The 20,136-nt window shown below is 36.5% G+C and overlaps 3 protein-coding genes across 3 annotated transcripts; 1 reads left to right on the top strand and 2 right to left on the bottom strand.

The window, feature by feature from the left end:
* Positions 1-1,773: 1,773 nt before the first annotated feature.
* On the top strand, positions 1,774-4,202 carry rbp1.2 (retinol binding protein 1, cellular, tandem duplicate 2). The gene is made up of 4 exons (XM_056241152.1): positions 1,774-1,860; positions 2,254-2,432; positions 3,575-3,676; positions 4,082-4,202. The coding sequence occupies exons 1-4, from the start codon at positions 1,785-1,787 to the stop codon at positions 4,160-4,162; spliced, it is 438 nt and encodes a 145-aa protein (XP_056097127.1). The 5' UTR covers positions 1,774-1,784; the 3' UTR covers positions 4,163-4,202.
* Positions 4,203-4,666: 464 nt separating this feature from the next.
* LOC130076174 (retinol-binding protein 1-like) lies at positions 4,667-8,560 on the bottom strand. Its single transcript, XM_056241154.1, has 4 exons — positions 8,425-8,560; positions 6,511-6,689; positions 5,378-5,479; positions 4,667-4,881 (listed from the first exon to the last, which is right to left on the bottom strand). Exons 1-4 carry the CDS (start codon positions 8,495-8,497, stop codon positions 4,831-4,833), a joined length of 405 nt encoding a protein of 134 aa, XP_056097129.1. The 5' UTR covers positions 8,498-8,560; the 3' UTR covers positions 4,667-4,830.
* A 6,199-nt stretch (positions 8,561-14,759) lies between these two features.
* LOC130076175 (retinol-binding protein 1-like) lies at positions 14,760-19,946 on the bottom strand. Its single transcript, XM_056241155.1, has 4 exons — positions 19,771-19,946; positions 18,277-18,455; positions 16,847-16,948; positions 14,760-15,415 (listed from the first exon to the last, which is right to left on the bottom strand). The coding sequence occupies exons 1-4, from the start codon at positions 19,841-19,843 to the stop codon at positions 15,365-15,367; spliced, it is 405 nt and encodes a 134-aa protein (XP_056097130.1). The 5' UTR covers positions 19,844-19,946; the 3' UTR covers positions 14,760-15,364.
* Between the last annotated feature and the right edge of the window lie 190 nt (positions 19,947-20,136).

The raw sequence follows: 20,136 nt of genomic DNA, 5'->3' as shown, positions 1-20,136 counted from the left end.
GAGGTGTTCCGACTCTTTTGCACTATCTGCACTGCCATGTCACCATGTCGTTGTTCATTTGAATAGGCGTTGAGAATGGTTGTTGTCGCTCGTGTTGCCAAAAAACAGTTTTTATTTGAATACATTGAATTAATATTAATATTAAAATGTAATTTATTCCCGTGATGGCAAAACTGTATTTTCAGCATCATTAGGCCTACTCCAGTCTTCAGAGTCACATGATCCTCCAGAAATCATTCTAATAATATGTTGATATGGTGCTCAAGAAACATTTCTTATTATAATCAATGTTGAAAATAGCTGTGCTGCTTAAAATATTTGTGGAAATCGTGATACCTTTTATTTAGGATTCTTTAATGAATAGAAAGTTATTTCAATGCAAATGGCATAGTGTAAACAATATTGTAAATCTCCACCCACTGAGATGCTGCTGCAGAAAAGGGGGCGAGTGGGGCGTTATACAACATTTTTTGATCTTCATTCCTGTGATCTGAGAAACTCTGTTTTTGGACTCTATTGTTAAGCATGGAAGACAAGATAAGAGGAAATATGTCAGAAAGAACAAGGACCATTTTCAGCATTTGATGTTCAGAAGATCAGAATATCCAAAGGCTAGACTTTATTCTGTCACCACTGTTCCAGCACTTTTATGAGTCAGACTTTATCTTGAATGCTCCATCCAGTGTGTCATTAAACAGAACAGGCCTGTAAGAAAGTATAGGACGAATATGAAATTACAGAGGAAGATTATTTTAGTATGACTCCTTACCATGTGTTGGAAGGCTTTTTTTGCTATTGCAGAAAGGGGAAAAGATCTGGATGTAGATTCAAACTTAAATAGCCAAAACTCTTAACACTTCAACTTCTAAAACTTTGACCACAAAAGTGGACATTTTTGTATGAAATTTCCATGGATCTTGTCTGTCAATCTGTCTGTCAAAATAAACAATCAACAACAAAATAATAAATAAATAGCAAAAATAAATAAATAAATAAAAAACAACAAAAATCTGCTTTTTTGTTCCATTGGAAAAACAAAATTACATGGAATGACACGAGGGTTTTTAAAGAAAATAACACAACAAAGATGACAGTAAAGATATTTATAATGTCACAAAAGATTTCAAATGTTGTTATTTTATACTTTCTATTCATCAAAGAATCCTGAACCAAATTTGGAATGGTTGTGTAGATACACCAAGACAAGTTTGGTTGGCAAAAGCACACACTTGTGGTTGATGGAAAAGAAAATAGGCCATGTTCGGAAAAATAAACATCTCAGGAATCTCATGTATATTTTATTCTACATTTCACGACACTTCAGAGTAATTTAGTCAGGAAGACTGACCTCATTACTGACAGGTCTTCACCTGAACAATTCTCCCATCTCTCTCTCTCTTGCTCTAGAGTCTCTAAGCATAAAGCCTTTTGACAGCATTGTGATTGTTGCTTTGACTGACTGTTGTGCTGCTGTCAGACAGAGAATCAAAACAATTACAAACAGACATAACTGTCTGTTCACATGCAGGGACTGACATGAGGTCATGAGATGCATCACGCATTGGAATTCACTCCCCTTGACAGAGCTCATGTACAAAAAAAAAAAGAAAAAGAGGAAAAAATCCTCTACATGTGTCCCACAACATGTGTAAATGCTCTTTGAGATAATCCAAAGGCCCTAATTGGCTTTAGGATTACAACCTGCCGTGTGATTTGAGACACCACACCGCACCTTGATGTCGAAACATCAGTGCATGAAGACAAACGCAAAAAAAGCAGCAAAGATGTCTCCTGTGGACATGAATGGATACTGGAAAATGACAAGTAATGAAAACTTTGATGAATACATGGAAGTGCTAGGTAGGCTGATACTTCATTTTATATTTATTTATTTATTATACCCCTGTGAAATGAATTTCCTTTCCTGAACGAGGTATGTGAGAAGTTTATATATTCTGTTGAAAATGGTCAAGTAGCTACCTTCAATTTTTAAATACAATCAACTTGGGTGTTTAAGTAATTTCAACTTAATTTACATTAAACTGACTTTAAAAAATGAGGCGAATCTTGTATAACTTAAAAAAACATATGTTGTCATCATTACTTTGTAAGTGTGCTTGTATTTTGTACTCAAGAGAAAAGTTTTATACCTCTGGCAGACCTCATTATATTTTGTTGTTTTACATATAGATACAGTAAAAATGGGCTCATGTACCATATGGTTGACCAATTCTATATGTATTCAACTTACAGATGTGAATCTTGTCATCAGAAAAATTGCCAGCTATCTCATCTTTGATAAGGAGATTGTTCAGAATGGTGATCATTTTAATATTAAGACTCTCACCACCTTTAGGAACTACCATATGGAGTTTGATGTTGGGAAGGAGTTTGAGGAGGATTTGGTTGGGGTAGATGACAGGAAATGTATGGTAAGTGACCTCCTTGAAGGTACAGATTAAAGTGCAACAGAAATGTAAGATCAGAACTGGAAAACAAAACCCCTTTGTGTATTACACTCTGAAAAATAAAGGCTCTTTATGATTCCACGAGAGACCTATATAATATCCATGGAAACTTTCCATTGCACAAAAGGTTCTTTTGGAAAAAGATTCTATATGTAGTATTCTGACCTGTATTTCCTATTGTCAAGTATGACTCAGTGATTATGCCATTTAATAGGATTAGACAGAGATTTACTACAATGACTGAATCTTAAATCCATGAGGTTTTCGGCTAATGCCGCAAACACCTGGTGCTCCGGGAACGTGAGGTCAACTAGGCATGTTAGTACAGTGTTTGTGTTCAGTTTGTGTTCAGTTTACAATGAGAGCTTTATTGGGGTTAAATGTTTTTTTGTTTTGTTAAATCTTTTTTTTTTGTTGTTGTTGCTATTCTAACTACTTTTTTTTACACGGAATTAAGCTATTTCTTGTGAATGTGAGAGACTGCAATTCTTCCAATTCACTCTCAGAAAAAAAAGGTTCACTGGGGTTAACCCTAGTTCTTGACTCAATTTTAAAGAATTCTTAATACAAAAAGGTTCTACACTGTAAAAAGTGATCAGTTGGCTTAACTTACAAAAAGTAAGGAAACCCATTGCCTTAAAATTAAATAGACTTCATGCGAAATTGAAAAAAATAAGTTATGTGGAATTGTTAAGTTCATATAACTTAATTTTTTCAATTCCGCGTGAAGTTTATTTAATTCAATTTATATTTATGATCCCATAATGGGAAATGTTCGATGCAGAACCTGACAGAACCCTTTAAGTTTCTAGACTTTTTTAGAGAGAGGCAAATAATAAGAACAACAAAGTGTAGTTAATGATTAAATTGTTTGCGCTATAAACCAGTCTGTTTGATTCTGCTAATAAATTAAAATAATACTAATAATGTACAGCTAAAATAACTGAAAGTGACTGACACCTGATACCTTGCACTGACGCTTAAAAGGTTGTGTTACTGATTTATGTTTTTGGTAAAGTACACTATTTATTCTCTATTCTGTGTGAATTGTCAGTCGGTTCCAGCTTCATCTCTTTCAGTGGCGTGTATCTATCCTTGTTTTGTAGACCACGGTAAACTGGGAGGGAGACAAACTGGTGTGTGTGCAGAAAGGAGAAAAGGAAGGAAGGGGCTGGACACAGTGGGTGAAAGGGGATGAGTTACATGTGGTAAGTTTGTATAAGGACGCAGTTCATATTAGGACATGGTCTGTTGTATAATGAAAGGTCACACTTGGCTGATTCTTGTTGTTGGTGTATAGTCAACAGTGCAATTAATGAGATAACATCATTACCGCGGCAGTCACACATTACAATAGCAAACATGTTTCAAATGTGTATAAGCTGAAATCTATTTAGTGACTTCATTATATGACTGTCTGGGATTCTTCGTTTGTTACTCAACAATATGTGTGCATAATGACCACTAACCTCTATAATTGATCTACTGTTCAATAGTTTGGGGTTGTTGGCACAACAAACCCCCCCCCAGACCCCCCCCCCCCCCCCCAAAGAAGTCTCTTATGCTCACCAAGGCTGAATTTATTTGATCAAAAATATAACTATAATTAACAGGAAATGCGAGTCTGTGGAGTGGTGTGTAAACAGGTTTTTAAGAAACAAGTTCTCAACGGATATGCCTTGAACCACAAGTAATCTACTGTGAATAAAAGTGAAAGTTCCTGCCTATTAATAATAGTCATTTCTAATAGTATAATAGTAATTTTTAAGAGTAGATATTGGCTTTTTTATCCCTCAACTTATTTATGTCATGTAAACAATGTGTGGTGAAACTTTGTCAAAATAAAATAAAAGGCAACACGAAAACATGCATGTTCACTATTCTTATCAATTTTCTTTATTTTGTTAGTTGTTATTTGTCACACTTTCAGCACACATGATGGATGCAGCAGTGCAGGTTTACAGACCCTCTTCATATCATCCTCCTCTTCCTGCTTCTGAAAAGAGCTCAATTTGCTGTGGGGTCAAGACCCATCTTCTCTCAGAAAGACCCTCAGATGTAAAGGCGGTATTTTTAGACAGCAGTAAAGCTCCCAGTTAGGAGGCTTAGTGACCACAGCACTATAACATACCAAACCCACACACAAAAGAAATTTAACAGGTGTCTGCAATATCCACTAAAGTAATTGCTCATTTGGAATAAACTTTGTGAGGACTCTAGAAAGGCACATCAAGCAGATGCATATATGAAAAATGCAAGTGCAAACGGAAAGACTGATGCATGAGAGGATGAATGGATGCACAGCTCAGTCTATGGTTGTTTCTGTCTTTTCCACTAGGAGGCTTAACTAAACAACGTAAGCTTAAGTCTTCTTGAAAACCTGCTTGGACACAACTCCAGCTGCTCTCAGCTCCTACATAGAAAAATGTACAGAACAGAATTATAAAACAAAACAGATTTTCCAGGACAAAGGTCACCAGAATCAATATCCTTCGCACTAGACGACCACATCCTTTTCAGAGAAATCATGTTCCTGACTGTGTCTCTACAAATGGCACTTCTCACCAGCAGGTGGTGCTATGTGCCTAAATTTAGATTCTTCAACAGACCGTAGACACTTTTTTGTCAAAGGGGTTGCTTGGGGTAATTAAGCGCAACATTGGACAGATGTGGTCGAACATCTGTTGTTAATGTTTTAGATGAGTTCAATAGCACAATAGCTTTGAAACGATAATAACGTTCCCTGCACAATGAGCCCCTAATACACACTGGTGAGCACGTGTCATTTGTATCATCAGTTACCATATGTTTTACACTAACTGTTTCCAAAAACAAAGTAATTGTTGTATGGGGGCAAATGAGAGTGTATAAGAAAAGATCTTTCAAGTGTAGTTTAATACATTACACACCAAATGAAGTTCATCTCCTTCAATCCAGTGGGTCCAGCCCCTGCCCTCAATCTCTCCTTTCTGCACACACACAAGCTTGTCTCCATCCCAGGTGATGGTAGTCTGGGGATTAAACAATGCAAAGATGCAAAGTTTACCACAACATGCTTAAATAAGTGGAATTTACGGTTTGATATTTAATCTATAACATAAATTATATATAAAAAAAATAATTAAATGGTTTTATGTTGGGTATTGCAGCTCAAAGCACCAGTGAAACTGTAATGGATGGAAGTTGCCAATGTAATTTAAAGTCTGCATAAAACAGAAGTTGAGATAGTCTTTTCTTCCCTATTTTGACATATATTATCCAAGTAAAACGGATTCTCCAACGAGAAAAAAACAAATGTAGGACGGGACTTGACTTTGTCCATCGGGAATTGATTGGATGGTTGTGTTTTGTTATTGCTGTGATGTCATGTGAGTGACAGGTTGTCCCGCCCTCACGCCAGGAAACACATCATCAGAGAAGAGAGGACATGTTGCTGCAAGTGGGAGGCTAAGTTATTTTGATTATTGATGTCAAGGGCACTTGAGTTAAAAAAATAATGAAGTGCATGGGTAAATCATTTATAACAAGTACTGGATTATTATTCCATAAAAAACTGCTTAGATACGATTTCTGTGATCATATTTTTTGTTTAATTTATTCCGCTCATGTCATAATCAGATAAATAAATGCATGCCTTTTAAATATTTTTATGACACTGAAGCATAACATTAAAAAAAAAAAAAATCTCAAGTTTGGAGTACGTCAGCTAACAGGAGCCACCAAAAGCTGAACATCTGAGTTACTAACACAAGGATAAAACTTTGGTGCTTTTACTTAATATTTCAGTCATTGCGGTTTTAAATGGCTTTCTGTGCGCAACTGCATTCCACGTACACATGAGGGGATTACAATCAAATAAGTCATTCAAGTGAACAGAAATCACATGAGAAAGCCAAGCTATTTCAGCCATCTATAGGCCAAAGACTGAAAAAAGCAGTAGCAGACAAACACTATAATTTATGTCTAGTAATCTTTTTTCTCTCCATCACTGTAATTCATACTTCTGTATTATTGCACGAAAGGAAAATGTTGGTACACTCACCATACATTTCCTGCCATCAACTGCACCCAGGTCTTCCTCAAACTCCTGACCAATCACAAAGTCCATGTCATAGTTCTTGAATGTGCTGACAGTCTTGATGACAAAGTGATCTCCATTCTGGGTGATATCTTTGTCAGGTTTTAACAAAACAGCAATTTTCCTGATAGCAACATTAATATCTTCAGGAATTATGAGAGAAAAAAGAACAAAAGAAAATAACAATTAGTAGCCCGGTTTAACAGACCTGTTTATAAATCAATGCAAGTTAAGTGTTTATGGAAACACTTGTTTACTTAGATATCTAAATACTTTCATTCACCCCTTAACTGCCACCCCCCTTTTTTTCGCATAGACATGAAAATCACTATCCAAACTTAAATGGTTGTAATTCAAGAATGCTTTGGAATATAGACCTAGACTTTCCAGTTACCGCTAATATATTTTAAATGATCTAATGGGCTATATGCACGCATAACTTCCGCGTTTGATGCAAGGATGCTCTTGCGTTTCCGGTTGGGGAGATTTAAAGCGGAGGAAAACCGAGGAAACCGGGATTATGGCAGAGTCTTCTAAATTTACTGTCCTCTCGTCTTTGAAACGAAACTTTAATACGTTTAGATGTGATTTTATATATAGTTGTGTTTATTTAATATAATAAACACAGAAGCATAAACAAAAATGAGAGGTGTCTGTTTTGTCTGTTTTTGTGACTAACGTTTCTTTAGTATAGCAATAGAGTATAAAAACCAATATAAATTCTCGGTATAGCATTGGACTCTACGATCGGCGGAAGTAATCCAGCATCCTTAGACCTTCACCGGAAATACCGCCGTGCATAGAGCCCATTAGGCTACATTTCCTGCTAATATAGAGTTTCGTTTATAAACAAATAAGCCTGTGACTGATGTTCTGATTTAAAGACTGACAATTAGCACGTCCAATGGCATGCAAGTGCGGGCTGTAAAAGAGCATTTCATTGGTTGGAAGTACAGAACGAAAACGCCCCTTTCACTGAATGAGTCGGAGCGGTAGGTCTCGTTTGTGATCAAGGATATGTCCGATTTGAAGGGCATTTGAGAGTCAATTTCGGTAAAAATCGGTTGAGTGTGAATAATTTAACTCATTCAACAACACTCAGGTCGCCATCTGGCGTAACAACTTGTAGAAACGGCCACTGAACGAATCTGAACACCGCAAACTACTACCGACAATTCGAGCCACTGTAAATTATGCCGCGTTCCAGGCAACCTGTAACCCGTGTTTTTCCAACCTTATACCCGTGAAAGTACACTGGAACGGCAGTCAAACCCGTGACTTCCCACCCGTGAACTCGTACTAGATCGATGTACTCCCAGTTACGAGTTCTGAAGTCACATAGCCCGCAAAACCATACAAAACAACAATGGCAGCCCCTACGGATGCAGTGTTTCTGCAGGCGGTACACAGTGAGAATACACTTTAGGACAATATAACGTTGCAGTCAAATTAATAATAATATAATAATAATGATATACACACAAGATTATGTATTACAATGTTATGTGTCTGAAACAATAAGTATGTATATACACACAGGATTATGTATTACAATGTTATGTGTCTGAAAAAATAAGTATGTATATTGCGCTCAGGTAGTTTGGCATGACTGGCCTGGAATGCTACAAAGTCGTGAGTCGTGGTTTGAAGTCGTGATTTACGTGCTCAAAAACCTGCCTGGAACGCAGCATTAATGCATCAACTCCACACCACCAGCATCACGTGTTTCGGTTTCATCCTATGGTTTCATCCAAGAATTTAGAGTCGGAAGTTTTGTAATTTTTTTTTTTTTTTTTTTTTTTAATAAGGCAAGAATTCATGCAGTCACATAGCCTACCCTTATCTCAAATAATAAGAATATTAATAAAAAAAACATACCGAGAGCTTTGAGATACTCCTCAAAGTTGTCATTGGAGATCATTTTCCAGCAGCCAGTATAATCAGCAGGCATTGTGAAATGTGAATTTCTTCGTGTCCTGAAAGTATTTTTAGAGGAGACCTGATGATTGATCGTTCCCCAGCTCCTGTTGTGCAGCTCTATCAGCACCGCATTTTATTTACCACCATATTAATCGGATCAGCTCATTACCGCGACACATGTGCTCAGTACAACTAAAAACACAATGTGCACAATCCTGTGCATAACACTCGAGGATCAAAGTACAAGATATCGGAACACATGGATTAATGGTAGGGGACAATCGTTGCATTATTCACATGGATTTACACTGTTCTGCTACATTAACTTTTAGATTAAATGAACTGAAAACTAATTTCTCCGTTGACATGTAAATTAGAAGTCTAGGATCAGAGCATCTTGAAGAGAGTGACATTAATTTGTGATTCAGGCTCACATTAAAAAAATGAGTAGAACATGTTTTTGCTCACATGACCTTCACGATAGCACACATTCCATCCTTTACCAATTAATCTCAATCAGCATGAGGCGTTATTTCTAAATCATCCAGTATGAATCTAACTCGTGCATAATATGGATGCTAGCATGCAGAGCAATAAAGAAATCTCTTTGACCCTTTATCCTTAAATGCTACAGGCCTAAATGATAAGTAAGAAAGTATAGGCTATAAAAAATAAAGAGGATTTAAACTGAAGATATTAGCCCCAGAAGGCCACTAAGCGGCTGTGGCATGAGAAAAAGATTATGTTGTAAATAGGTAATCCTGGATATATCCTACCTTTACCAAAACATTAATTGAGTTTGAACATACTCAATGCACATTGCCTGCCAAATAAGTAGCATTTTTTAAATAGTTTACGTACATAACCCTAAATTTTAGTCCACCAAACCAATGCTGCATAAGTTTGACCCAAAACAGGTTCCTGCATATCAGCTGTTTTAATGAAGAATTGCAAGTTTGGATAGACATTTTGTTGTGATGCAGTACTTTAGATATAAGCTATTGTTTCATCATAGTCTGTTAAAATACGATTTTTGAAGTAGCCTATATTATTACCTGAATATGTCATACATCTTAACTTAAAGAAACTTATACCTTATCTTCATGCCAGATTTTGATGTTATATATATGATATTTTACAGTGGAGTTTTGATGCATAGAAATGCACTTGGTAATTGGAAATTCTGACTACTATTCATACAAACAAACACAAAACCACCACCACACAGACAGGTCCATTCCATCTTTCTTTATTTTTATTTTTTTCATTTTCATTTTGTTGGCACATTTTTAGTACACATGGGACAATATACACAGGGTCCAACATCCTTTCCATCAAACTATGAGAGCGGCAGGAGCCAGACTACATTCATCATCTTTCTTCTGGTCTGTGCTCTCCTTGCCTTTCATATAAGGAAGTCAGATACACCTAACCCACATTTCTTGTTAAACACACACCTATTTTTTTGCTTTTTGAATTACCTTTCAATGCTAGGTAACTTGCAATAGCTACCTTAAAGGAGAACTCCGGCGCAAAATGAACCTTTGGTCTAATTACACATTGTTAACTAGTCAACCGTTATCTGAGATTTGTTTTCATGATTATCAAATGTAAATAGTTTTATCTCTAAAAACAGTTTAGCCTATAAAGCTAGTATAACGCTAGTATATTGGGCATAAATCAATGACAAATAAAAATCGCTTGTTAATACCACTAACAAGGCTCAAAATAGCCCCACACTAGCACGGTAGCATAATGAGGACTTTGTCAGTGTCCAGACAGTTTAATAAGAAGATATTTTTTACATACAGTCAACTTCGTGTGTACAGGCAGAAGCCATCTTTGAAAAAGAGTCTCTACCAGTCGATCTACGAACGCCGATCCAAGTGCGCTGGTGAGATGTGAACGAGCTATAAGTTGTGATAAGGTGAGCGCGAACAGCAGGCTTGGATCGGCGTTCGTAGATCGACTGGTAGAGACTCTTTTTCAAAGAGGGCTTCTGCCTGTATACACGAAGTTGACTGTATGTATAAAATATCTTCTTATTAAACTGTCTGGACACTGACAAAGTCCTCATTATGCTACCGTGCTAGTGTGGGGCTATTTTGAGCCTTGTTAGTGATATTAACAAGCGATTTTTATTTGTCATTGATCTATGCCCAATATACTAGCAGGGTTCTCAAGTTTTATCAAAAGCTTGGAGTGAGATCACATGCGGTTAGGGGAGGGGCCTAAATGGAGCCCCGCCCCCGCCTAGCCCCGCCCCCAATTTTACCCATTGTTCATAATTAACCAGCAAAAATTTAAATTATAACAATTGGTAAATCTGATAAATGACAGAGCAATTCATCACATCAAATATAGGCCTACTCTTTAATGTTATATTTCAAAATTAGGCTACAAATATATAACAAATTGCTCCAAAATGTTTGGAAAAACAAATATTTTTGCATTTTTCCCTGACATCTTTGAAAAATACAAATGCAATGGCAATGATTAGGCTAATGTATGTTTTGACAGGATATACAATATTACCAAGAGCACTCTGCTTTAGCCTTAATGTAACTAGAAATACTATTAATACAGTATAATATAGAATTTAAAATAATCTGAAGAAATACATCTTCATTCCTTCCCATACCCAATAACATTCCCTTAGCCAAACTGAGCCAAAGCTTTTGGCCTGGTTGCAAAGCAGTTGTAGAGTTTTTGACTGCATCAATAATGTATACGAACGATGGGCTATATATTAAATGTTCTAGTCTAAAAATGTTAGGCGAGCTTTCTTCCAACTTACTTTCTCCATCACGACGTGTGTTCGCGCGATGTCGCGGTGGCCGAACTTCCGTGTGTGTTGGCGGACTTCGCGCGCCTATAAGTTGCCTAGTAACGAACGCAATCTGGCCGAGACGCGGACGCGCTGGCGGCAGGAAACGTATCTTTGTGTGCATGCGCCTCGTATACAACGTTATATATAAAGCTTGCAGGACAACTTGGTTGGCATTGCCTTTTTCAGCGTGAGATATACACGGTGTGGCGTGTGAACTGGTTGAATTGCGTGTGTCTCACGGCCAATGCGTGAGACTTGAGAACCCTGATACTAGCGTTATACTAGCTTTATAGGCTAAACTGTTTTTAGAGATAAAACTATTTACATTCGATAATCATGAAAACAAATCTCAGATAACAGTTGACTAGGTAACAATGTGTAATTAGACCAAAGGTTCATTTTGCGCCGGAGTTCTCCTTTAAAGAGCTAGGCCTATTTATACCCAACTTAATGCATAAAAATAGCTTTGTTGTTATAAATCAATGCATTTGGATTCAGTGATGTTGACTAATATTTTTTGACTTGAATAAAATCAGTTAATTTAGATGTTACTGTTATTGTTTTGACACTAGGTGCTGTGGGGAGTGAGAAAGGGAAGAAGAAAGTGAAGAAGTTTTGGGGTAGGAACAGGAACGCGGTTTTCGCTGGGTTTTATAGACCTTTGTACAGGATTTCTTGAAGACCTGTTTTTCTATTGTGCCAGGAGCTCTATTGCTACAACAAGAGATAAACAAGACAAAAGTAAACAACAGCAACCATCTGCTCTTATCTTTTTAGCACATCTGGTTAATCTTGTCAGCCCAATAATGATGACAATGATGAATAAGGCCCATGATTATGAAGATTAGTATTTTAATCATAACTATGCAGAGTATATCACTACAGACGGAGTGTATAATGTAGGCCTTTACATTTTATATGCTAGATTTATGATTTGATGCTTCTAACCAATTTCCATAGCATATCAATAGAGAAAGAAAACAAGGGCACTGATTCAAATGTTGAAATTAATCTTACATAGAAGTTATTATACATTTAAATCGAAATACGAAATAGGTAGCCTAATCACAATGCTTTCATCAGCTCCCGACAGATCAAACTCCTGGCAAACTACAGAGTCAATGTCACGCTGTCAATGGTGACTGTCTTATTGATGAAGCGATCTCCATTCTCAGAGATGCCATTGTTGGCTTCATCACAGTGGCAATTTTCCTAATCGCGAAATTTGTGTCTGCCAGGAACCACAGCCAAAATCAAAACGAGATGAATTAACTCCCAGTGTTTATATTTATTATTTTCTGTTACTTCTGTGTTTACATTTTCAAAGACTGTTTGAAAACAGGCCATTTAAATGACATATTTACATACACTATTTACACGTACATATATACACTCACTTCAGAGCTGCCTTAATCCTTTATGGCATAGATTCAACGAGGTGCTGGAAACATTTCTCTGAGATTTTGGTCCATATTAACATCACGCAGTTGCTGCAGATTTGTCAAATGCACATCCATGATGCGAATCTCCCGTTCCAGCACATCCCAAAGGTGCTCTATTGGATTGTGATCTGGTGACTGTTGAGGTCATTTGAGTATAGTGAACTGTCATATTCAAGAAACCAGTTTTTAGATGATTTGACATTTCATGTTATCCTGCTGGAAGTAGCCATCAGAAGAAGCCATCAGTACACTGTGGTCATAAAGGGATGGACATGGTCAGCAACAATACTCAGGCAGGCTGTGGCGTTTAAACGATGATCAATTGTTATTAAGGGGTCCAACGTCTGCCAAATATCCATGCTTTCATGTGGTTATGGCATATTGTCCGATTTTAGTGAGCCCGTGTGAATTGTAACCAGTTTCCTATTCTTAGCTGACAGGATTGGTACCCGGTGTGGTTTTCTGCTGCTGTAGCTCATTTGCTTCGAGGTTCGACGTGTTTACACTCTTCTGCAGACCTCGGTTGTAATGAGTGGTTTTTTGAGTTACTGTTGCCATCAGCTCAAACCAGTCTGGCCATTCTCCTCTTACCTCTGGCATCAACCAGGCATTTTTGCCCACAGAACTGCCACTCATTGGAAATTGTTTCTGACCATTCTATGTAAACCCTAGAGATGGTGCATGGTGCGTAAAAATCCAAGTAGATCAGCAGTTTCTGAAATACTCAGACCAGCCCGTCTGGAAGCAACAACCATGCCACGTTCGAAGTCAAATAAAACACCTTTCTTCTCAATTCTGATGCTAAATGCATTGAGTTAATACCATGTGATTGGCTGATTAGATAAGTGCGTTTATGAGCAGTTGAACAGTGTATAAAGTGCCCAGTGAGTGTGTACATGTCGATAGATATGAATAACATGAGTGCAAATTCAATTATAAAAAGGATAATATATCTGTTACTCTTTAATTTAATTAATAATTAGTAGGATTATGCAGCCCACCTTAGTAATGTAATTATGTTCCAAAGGTTTTATAGTGCAGCCAGTGCGATGATAATGTTAATTAAGCCTACAGAAGATTCCCTGCTTTTTGAACTCGTAATTGACTCACCGAGAGCTTTCAGGTACTCATTAGAGTTATAAATTGAGATCATTTTCCAATAGCTGTTGTAATCATCTGGCATTATGAATTAGAGTGTGAGGATTCTTTGACACTGGTGAAAATTTGAGGAGATTCAATGCCGCTGCTTTTCTTCAAGAGAATGTCTGCATTAATTCCTACATTACAAGTCCCAAAATCTCCCTATACATCCTATACATAATACATCCTATTATGACCTTTACAAGTAAATTTGCACCTAAGAATATTGCATGAGTTTTGCAATGGTTAATTTCCTCTGAAGGTACAAGGGATTTTTAGTAAGTATGTGTCATATGTTTTCACGTGTTGATAAATGTGAAACAGCATAAAATGTATTATTTTGCTTGCATAATCTGTCTCAAGTTCAAAGTGTGCTAAACACGGTCCAGGTTACTAGAACAAACAGATCACTATTTTAAGTAAATTAAGACCCCAAAAATATATTTGGAGCCATTAGCATGAAAAAAAAGTGGATGCTGAGTGGACTGCCAATGTGGGGTAACACATTTGTAGCTAAAAGGAACACCTGGCAGGAAGCCGTTGATAGACTCTGGGCCAAATTTGGAAAATGAATGAGTGCACAGACTTTACTGGTCGGCGGTCTACAGTTATCAACACTCTGCCAATTATATGCCTTTCGTTTTCTTCTTAAGTGGATGTAAGTGTCCTGCTTTAGTTCAGTTAATATTCATGTAATACTTCAGAACCGGTGAAGCATATTCTCAGCAATAATGAAAAGTGAACATGCCAACCGGGATTTTTCAAAACACACAAAACCGGCAGCAATATTTCATTTACATTCCTGCTGGTATGCCTTTATTAAACTAGCGTGTGGATAGAAAGTTCAAACGAACACATTAAGACGCATATGAACAGCAGAACGCAATGCATTTCTCTTTATTTCACTGATTTATGTATTCTTTTGTGTGCACAGTCACAGAGGCATGATGGGAAGGAAAGCAAAACCCTGGCATTCTCAGAACCCAAGAGACTGACAGGCTCTTCAATCAGAGCGACAGCAGCCGGGCGGCACTGCGACTCGTCACATCATTTTTCCTTCAGCACATCCTCTCTGGAGTCTAATTACTTTTATGTACACAGAAGCTCCCAATTTAAGGAGGGTTCTTGTTGCGTCCAAGACAATATCCTGACGCACCTGTTGTTTGATGGTTCACTTATAGTGCAGCTTATCCCAGTGTTCCCTATACCACTAATGTAAATAACATCTAAATGACAAGCGGCGGCACCTAAGAATGAATGTCGCTGGAGATCTTCCTCTGTGAGGATCAGAATAAACAAGCACATATAGATTGTGACAGACTATCACAGATGGTGTTTGACTGGTTTTCACAATAGCAGAGATGATGGTGCACACAGACAGACTGATAGATGTTGGAAAATGTGGCAGGAGTTTAAATTGTTGTTTTTTTTGGATCTCTTTGCCAGTGTTCAGTAGGGGGTGTTACTTTATAATGTCGGTACAGGTTTAAGCCTTTTTGAAGACCTGTTTACTCACAACCCCGGCGGCTCTCAGCTCCTGCAAGCAAAGAAAACATACTTAAAGGAAAAGTTGACCTAAATATGAAGATTCTGTTATCATTTACTCACCCTCATGTCATTCCAAAACCGCATGACTTTATTTCCTCTTTGGAAACGCAAAAGATATTTTGAAGAATGTCTACAATGAAAGTCAGCAGGGTCTTGTGGACAAAAACACTGAGACATTTTTCTAAATATCTTCTTTTGTGTTCCACAGAAGAGTAAATCATGTAGGTTTTGTTTTTGCTATAATTAACACGGTACATGTTCCCTAACAGTGGTCTTTTTTTTAGAACAATACAACAATGTACAGTACCAGTCAAAAGTTTGGAAACATTACTATTTTTAATGTTTTTGAAAGAAGTCTCTTATGCTCATCAAGACTGCATTTATTTGATCAAAGAAACAAATACAGAAAAAATGTATTAGCAATGTTGGGAACAGTTTTTAAACATTTTTTCAGGACTTATTAATGAGAAAAAAAAAGTTAAAAAATACAGCAAAGAAAAAAATCACTGAACCCAAACTTTTGAACGGAAGTGTATATTGTTACTAAAGATATCTATTTCAAATAAATGGTGTTCTTTTTTTTTTTTTTTTTTTACTTTTTCTTCATCAAAGAATCCTGAAAAAAGTATCACAGGTTATAACAAAATATTAAGCAACACAACTGTTTCACATATAATATAATATAATATAATAAACCAGCATATTACAATGATTTCTGAAGGATCATGTGGCACTGAAGACTGGAGTAATGATGCTAATGATTTCAGCTTTTCATCACAGAAATAAATAATATTTTAAAATTAGAAAACCTTTATTATAAATTATAATAATATTTTCCCTGTATTTTTGATCAAATAAATGCCGGCTTGATGAGCATAAGAGACTTCTTTCAAACACATTAAAAATAGTAATGTTTCCAAACTTTTGACCGGTACTGTGTATCATTTTTAACCAGATGGTTTCAGCAATGTCCAGTTCTTTGGTAATGCTACAGCAACCTAGTCAGAAACGAGGTTTGGTTTATTATGCATGATCAAACGCACAGCTGAAGCCAAACATCTGTTGTTTTTACCTCCACCCATCATATTCCAGTCACCTTCATTTAAAAATCCTATCAAATCATAATGATGGTGTTTGACGCCCATTAGAATTATTTAAAACAAGTTCAAATGTATTCTAATAATCAGTCTGTCAATGTTGTGCTTTTTCAGGTGCATCATCACGGGGATGAAAGTTTTGAGATTTGAGAATAGCTCTTCCCCCACCATCTGCCGCGTAGCCTAAACAGTTTTTGCGATGCTGTACTGCATATGCCTTCGGCTATATTTCTGATATTACACTAGATGTATGCGAAACTACCATACCTGTTAGGGAATACCATCAAGGACCTTACAAATGAAATGCATGAGAACTGGCCTACCAAGTGAAGTTCATCCCCCTCAATCCAGTGGCTCCAGCCCCTCCCCTCGATCTCTCCTTTCTGCACACACACCAGTTTATCTCCATCCCACGTGATAGTGGTCTATAATGCATAACAGAGAAGGTGATTTATTTTTAACCTACACTGATACAGAAAAAATACACAGTTGCATTAGGACTGCAAAGACACGGAACTAGAACAGATTTTGCAATAGAATCTATAATTCATCGACACAAAGATAAAATTTAATTTGTCCCATGTTTGCAAATGTGATTGCACTGTGATTACATGCTGCACAAAGAGAAGTATGTTGAAAATGCCTATTCCTCTGTCTGCTTTCAGTGGCTGGAATGAAGAGAAACAATGTCTGGCACTGTGTGGACTAAATGGGGCGAGTGATTTTTGTTCAGGACAAACCGGGTCACAACATCTTTACTAAATGCTGCGTTTCAAGTGTTTTTTATTGACTGCAACTCCAAAACTTTTTTGAGTTATGTCAAAAAGTGAACTTGAACAATGCAAATTTTCTTTAGAGGAGACACGTTCACATCTAGTGCAACACAACTAACAAATTGCTCATGCAATGGAAACTAACAAAACTATAATAAAGAATACTACTGTCCCGTACTACTATCCATTGGAAATGAATGTCACCTTAGGGGTTAAAGGGATAGCTCACCCAAATATGTCAATTCTGTCATCTCTTACCCACCCTCAAGTTGTTCCAAACCTGTATAAGTAACTTTGTTCTGTTAAACGCAAAAGAAGATATTTTTTAAAATATCTTCTTTTGTGTTCTACAGAACAAAGAAATGCATACAGGCAAAAAACAGATGATTATCTCTACATATCTGCAATTGTCTTATCACAGGTCTTAGATATACCAAGTTTCTCCAAGTGAAAGGAAAAGTGAGGGGAAAATGAAAGGAGAGCAAGTAACGCTTCTTATTAGATTAAAGAGCCAATTATTGCTCTCATTTCACACTTTTCCCTTTTCTTATTAGCTGAGATTGTGAACTGTAAATGACATGCAGTTAGTGATTTTCAAGGGCAATGAAATTATACAAATGGCAACCTTATAAGAGAATTATTACTGATACTGGAATGTTATAATTTTTTTTTGTGAAAATAGATCTAATAAACCATCATTTGCAGGGCCACATTTGCGCATTTATTTAAAGGTAAGAAAAATCGCAAAAATTCTGAGAAATATTTTGAGAAACTTACTTTCAACATCTAGTGTCTATACAAAGAGGCAGCATCGATGAAGAAGCAAATGTGTAATGTTGCAAGTTCATCTTAAGTCAAATTACAAAGTTTAGATAATAGCATTAAAGTTCTTTTGAGTAGTGCTTCACAATTAAAAAAAATTTAAAGTATGCTTTTAAGATCTAAAGCCGCCAGAGTGTTTGCCTTGAAAGTTTGCTCACCATACATTTCCTGTCGTCCACTCCACTCAGATCCTCCTCAAACTCCTGACCAACCACAAAGTCCATGTTGTAGTTCTTGAAGGTGCTGAGAGTCTTTATGATGAAGTGATCTCCATCCTGACTGATGTCTTTATCAGGCTTCAGCAGGGTGGCAATCTTTCTAATAGCTACATTTACATCTGGAAAAGGAAATTATACCCCATGTGAAAATGTGAATTTCCCAGAATACCCTTATAAAAAGATACCCCAGGATTACCACAGTACAGTGATGGTTACAGTCAGATGGAAATAACTTGGTACTTCAACACCATGGTACTGAATGATTACATGCACATATGCACAATGTTATTTACATGGTAATCTGAGGAATACAAAGGTACATGTCCAAAACACAGTGGTACTTTTCGCTACCTTTTTCTTAGTTTAAGCAACATCTAGTAAAAAAAAAAAAAAAATAGTAGAAAACTGCCATTTTGTTTCCCTTACAACAATTTACCATGGTAAACAGTAGGCTACATAGAGATTTTCACTTGAAAACTATTTAAATTAAAAACTTTATATTTGTTTCTATTTATGGAACACATAAATACTGGATCAAATATTTTTTTTTTTGTGCAAGAAAAGTACATAATCTATTTTTAACACTGACTTCATGTGTGCAATAGGGTGATAAATATAGTCAAATGCATAAAAGAGAGAAAAAGAAACTAACCAACAACCTGAGAAAACGGGTAATATCCTATGGTAATTTCCTATGGTAAACTCACAAAGTAGGCCTACATGGCATCTGGCTAAACTAATTTCCACATATTTTTTTTTATTTATCTAACACTCTGGAGGTCTTTTGTCATTGTAGACCAAATTTTTTTTTTTTTTTTTTGCTTTATTAGAATGGTACTAAACTTGTTGATTTTTGTGGAACTTTTATGCCATATGAATGACTATAAATGGCTAAATGCCATGGTCACAATCTTCTTGGTCAAAAATCACCGCCATTACAAATCAATGGGAAACAAGAAAAATACGAAAATACAGAGCTATTTTTGGGGTACAAATCAGCAACGACGAGTCAGTATTTGATAATGTCTATTTTTTATCCAAATGCAAAACCTAGTAAGGAATTATGTCTAATAATACTATTATAAGCAACTAGGGATTATGCTATACTAGCATCTAGTGGCTATGCCGCGATATTACATATGATTACACATTTCTTCCAACAGATGGTGTCAATCTGCCTTCCATGCATTGGATTTAAAACTGTAGTATGTTTAAGTTACTGTATTAATATTTGTATCATTTTACATAGAAATAAATGGTGCATAATCTAGAACTGAATATTGTCTGTCTAGTCTATTAAATAAAATACAAAATATTAAAGAATAAATATTATTGAAACAAAATAGCCTATATCCTATATTCAATTAAAATTAATACGCTATTGTGTTACCCCAAATGAGGAATAGGCTAGCATCTTAATGCTGTAAAACTCACCCAGAGCTTTCAGGTACTCTTCAAAGTTCTCGTTGGAGATCATTTTCCAGTAGCCGTTATAATCAGCAACCATTTCTGATAAACTCTACTGATGGGTTTGTTCAAAGATGATCCGATATCGCTGCTCCCCTGCGACCAAATGCTTTTCATCTGAAAGAACCCCTTATTTAAAACGGTCATCATAATCCGGCGATTTGTGAATTAAACTTTCTTCGGTTGGATACTGTTATGGAAACAGTCTCTCCGCCCCTAGAGCATGGATCCAACAAAACTTTTTTTTTTTTTCTATCACGAAAACTTGGATACGATACCCCGCCATGTAATTACGTCACATAAACTCGGTGATCAAGAGCTGTAGGAAAGTAC

This window comes from Rhinichthys klamathensis, unplaced genomic scaffold (assembly GCF_029890125.1).
Source record: "Rhinichthys klamathensis goyatoka isolate OS25496 unplaced genomic scaffold, OSU_Roscu_1.1 h1tg000631l_1, whole genome shotgun sequence".
Taxonomy (NCBI): domain Eukaryota; kingdom Metazoa; phylum Chordata; class Actinopteri; order Cypriniformes; family Leuciscidae; genus Rhinichthys; species Rhinichthys klamathensis.
Note: the sequence above shows the minus strand (reverse complement) of the source record. Positions and strands in the feature narration are given on the sequence as shown.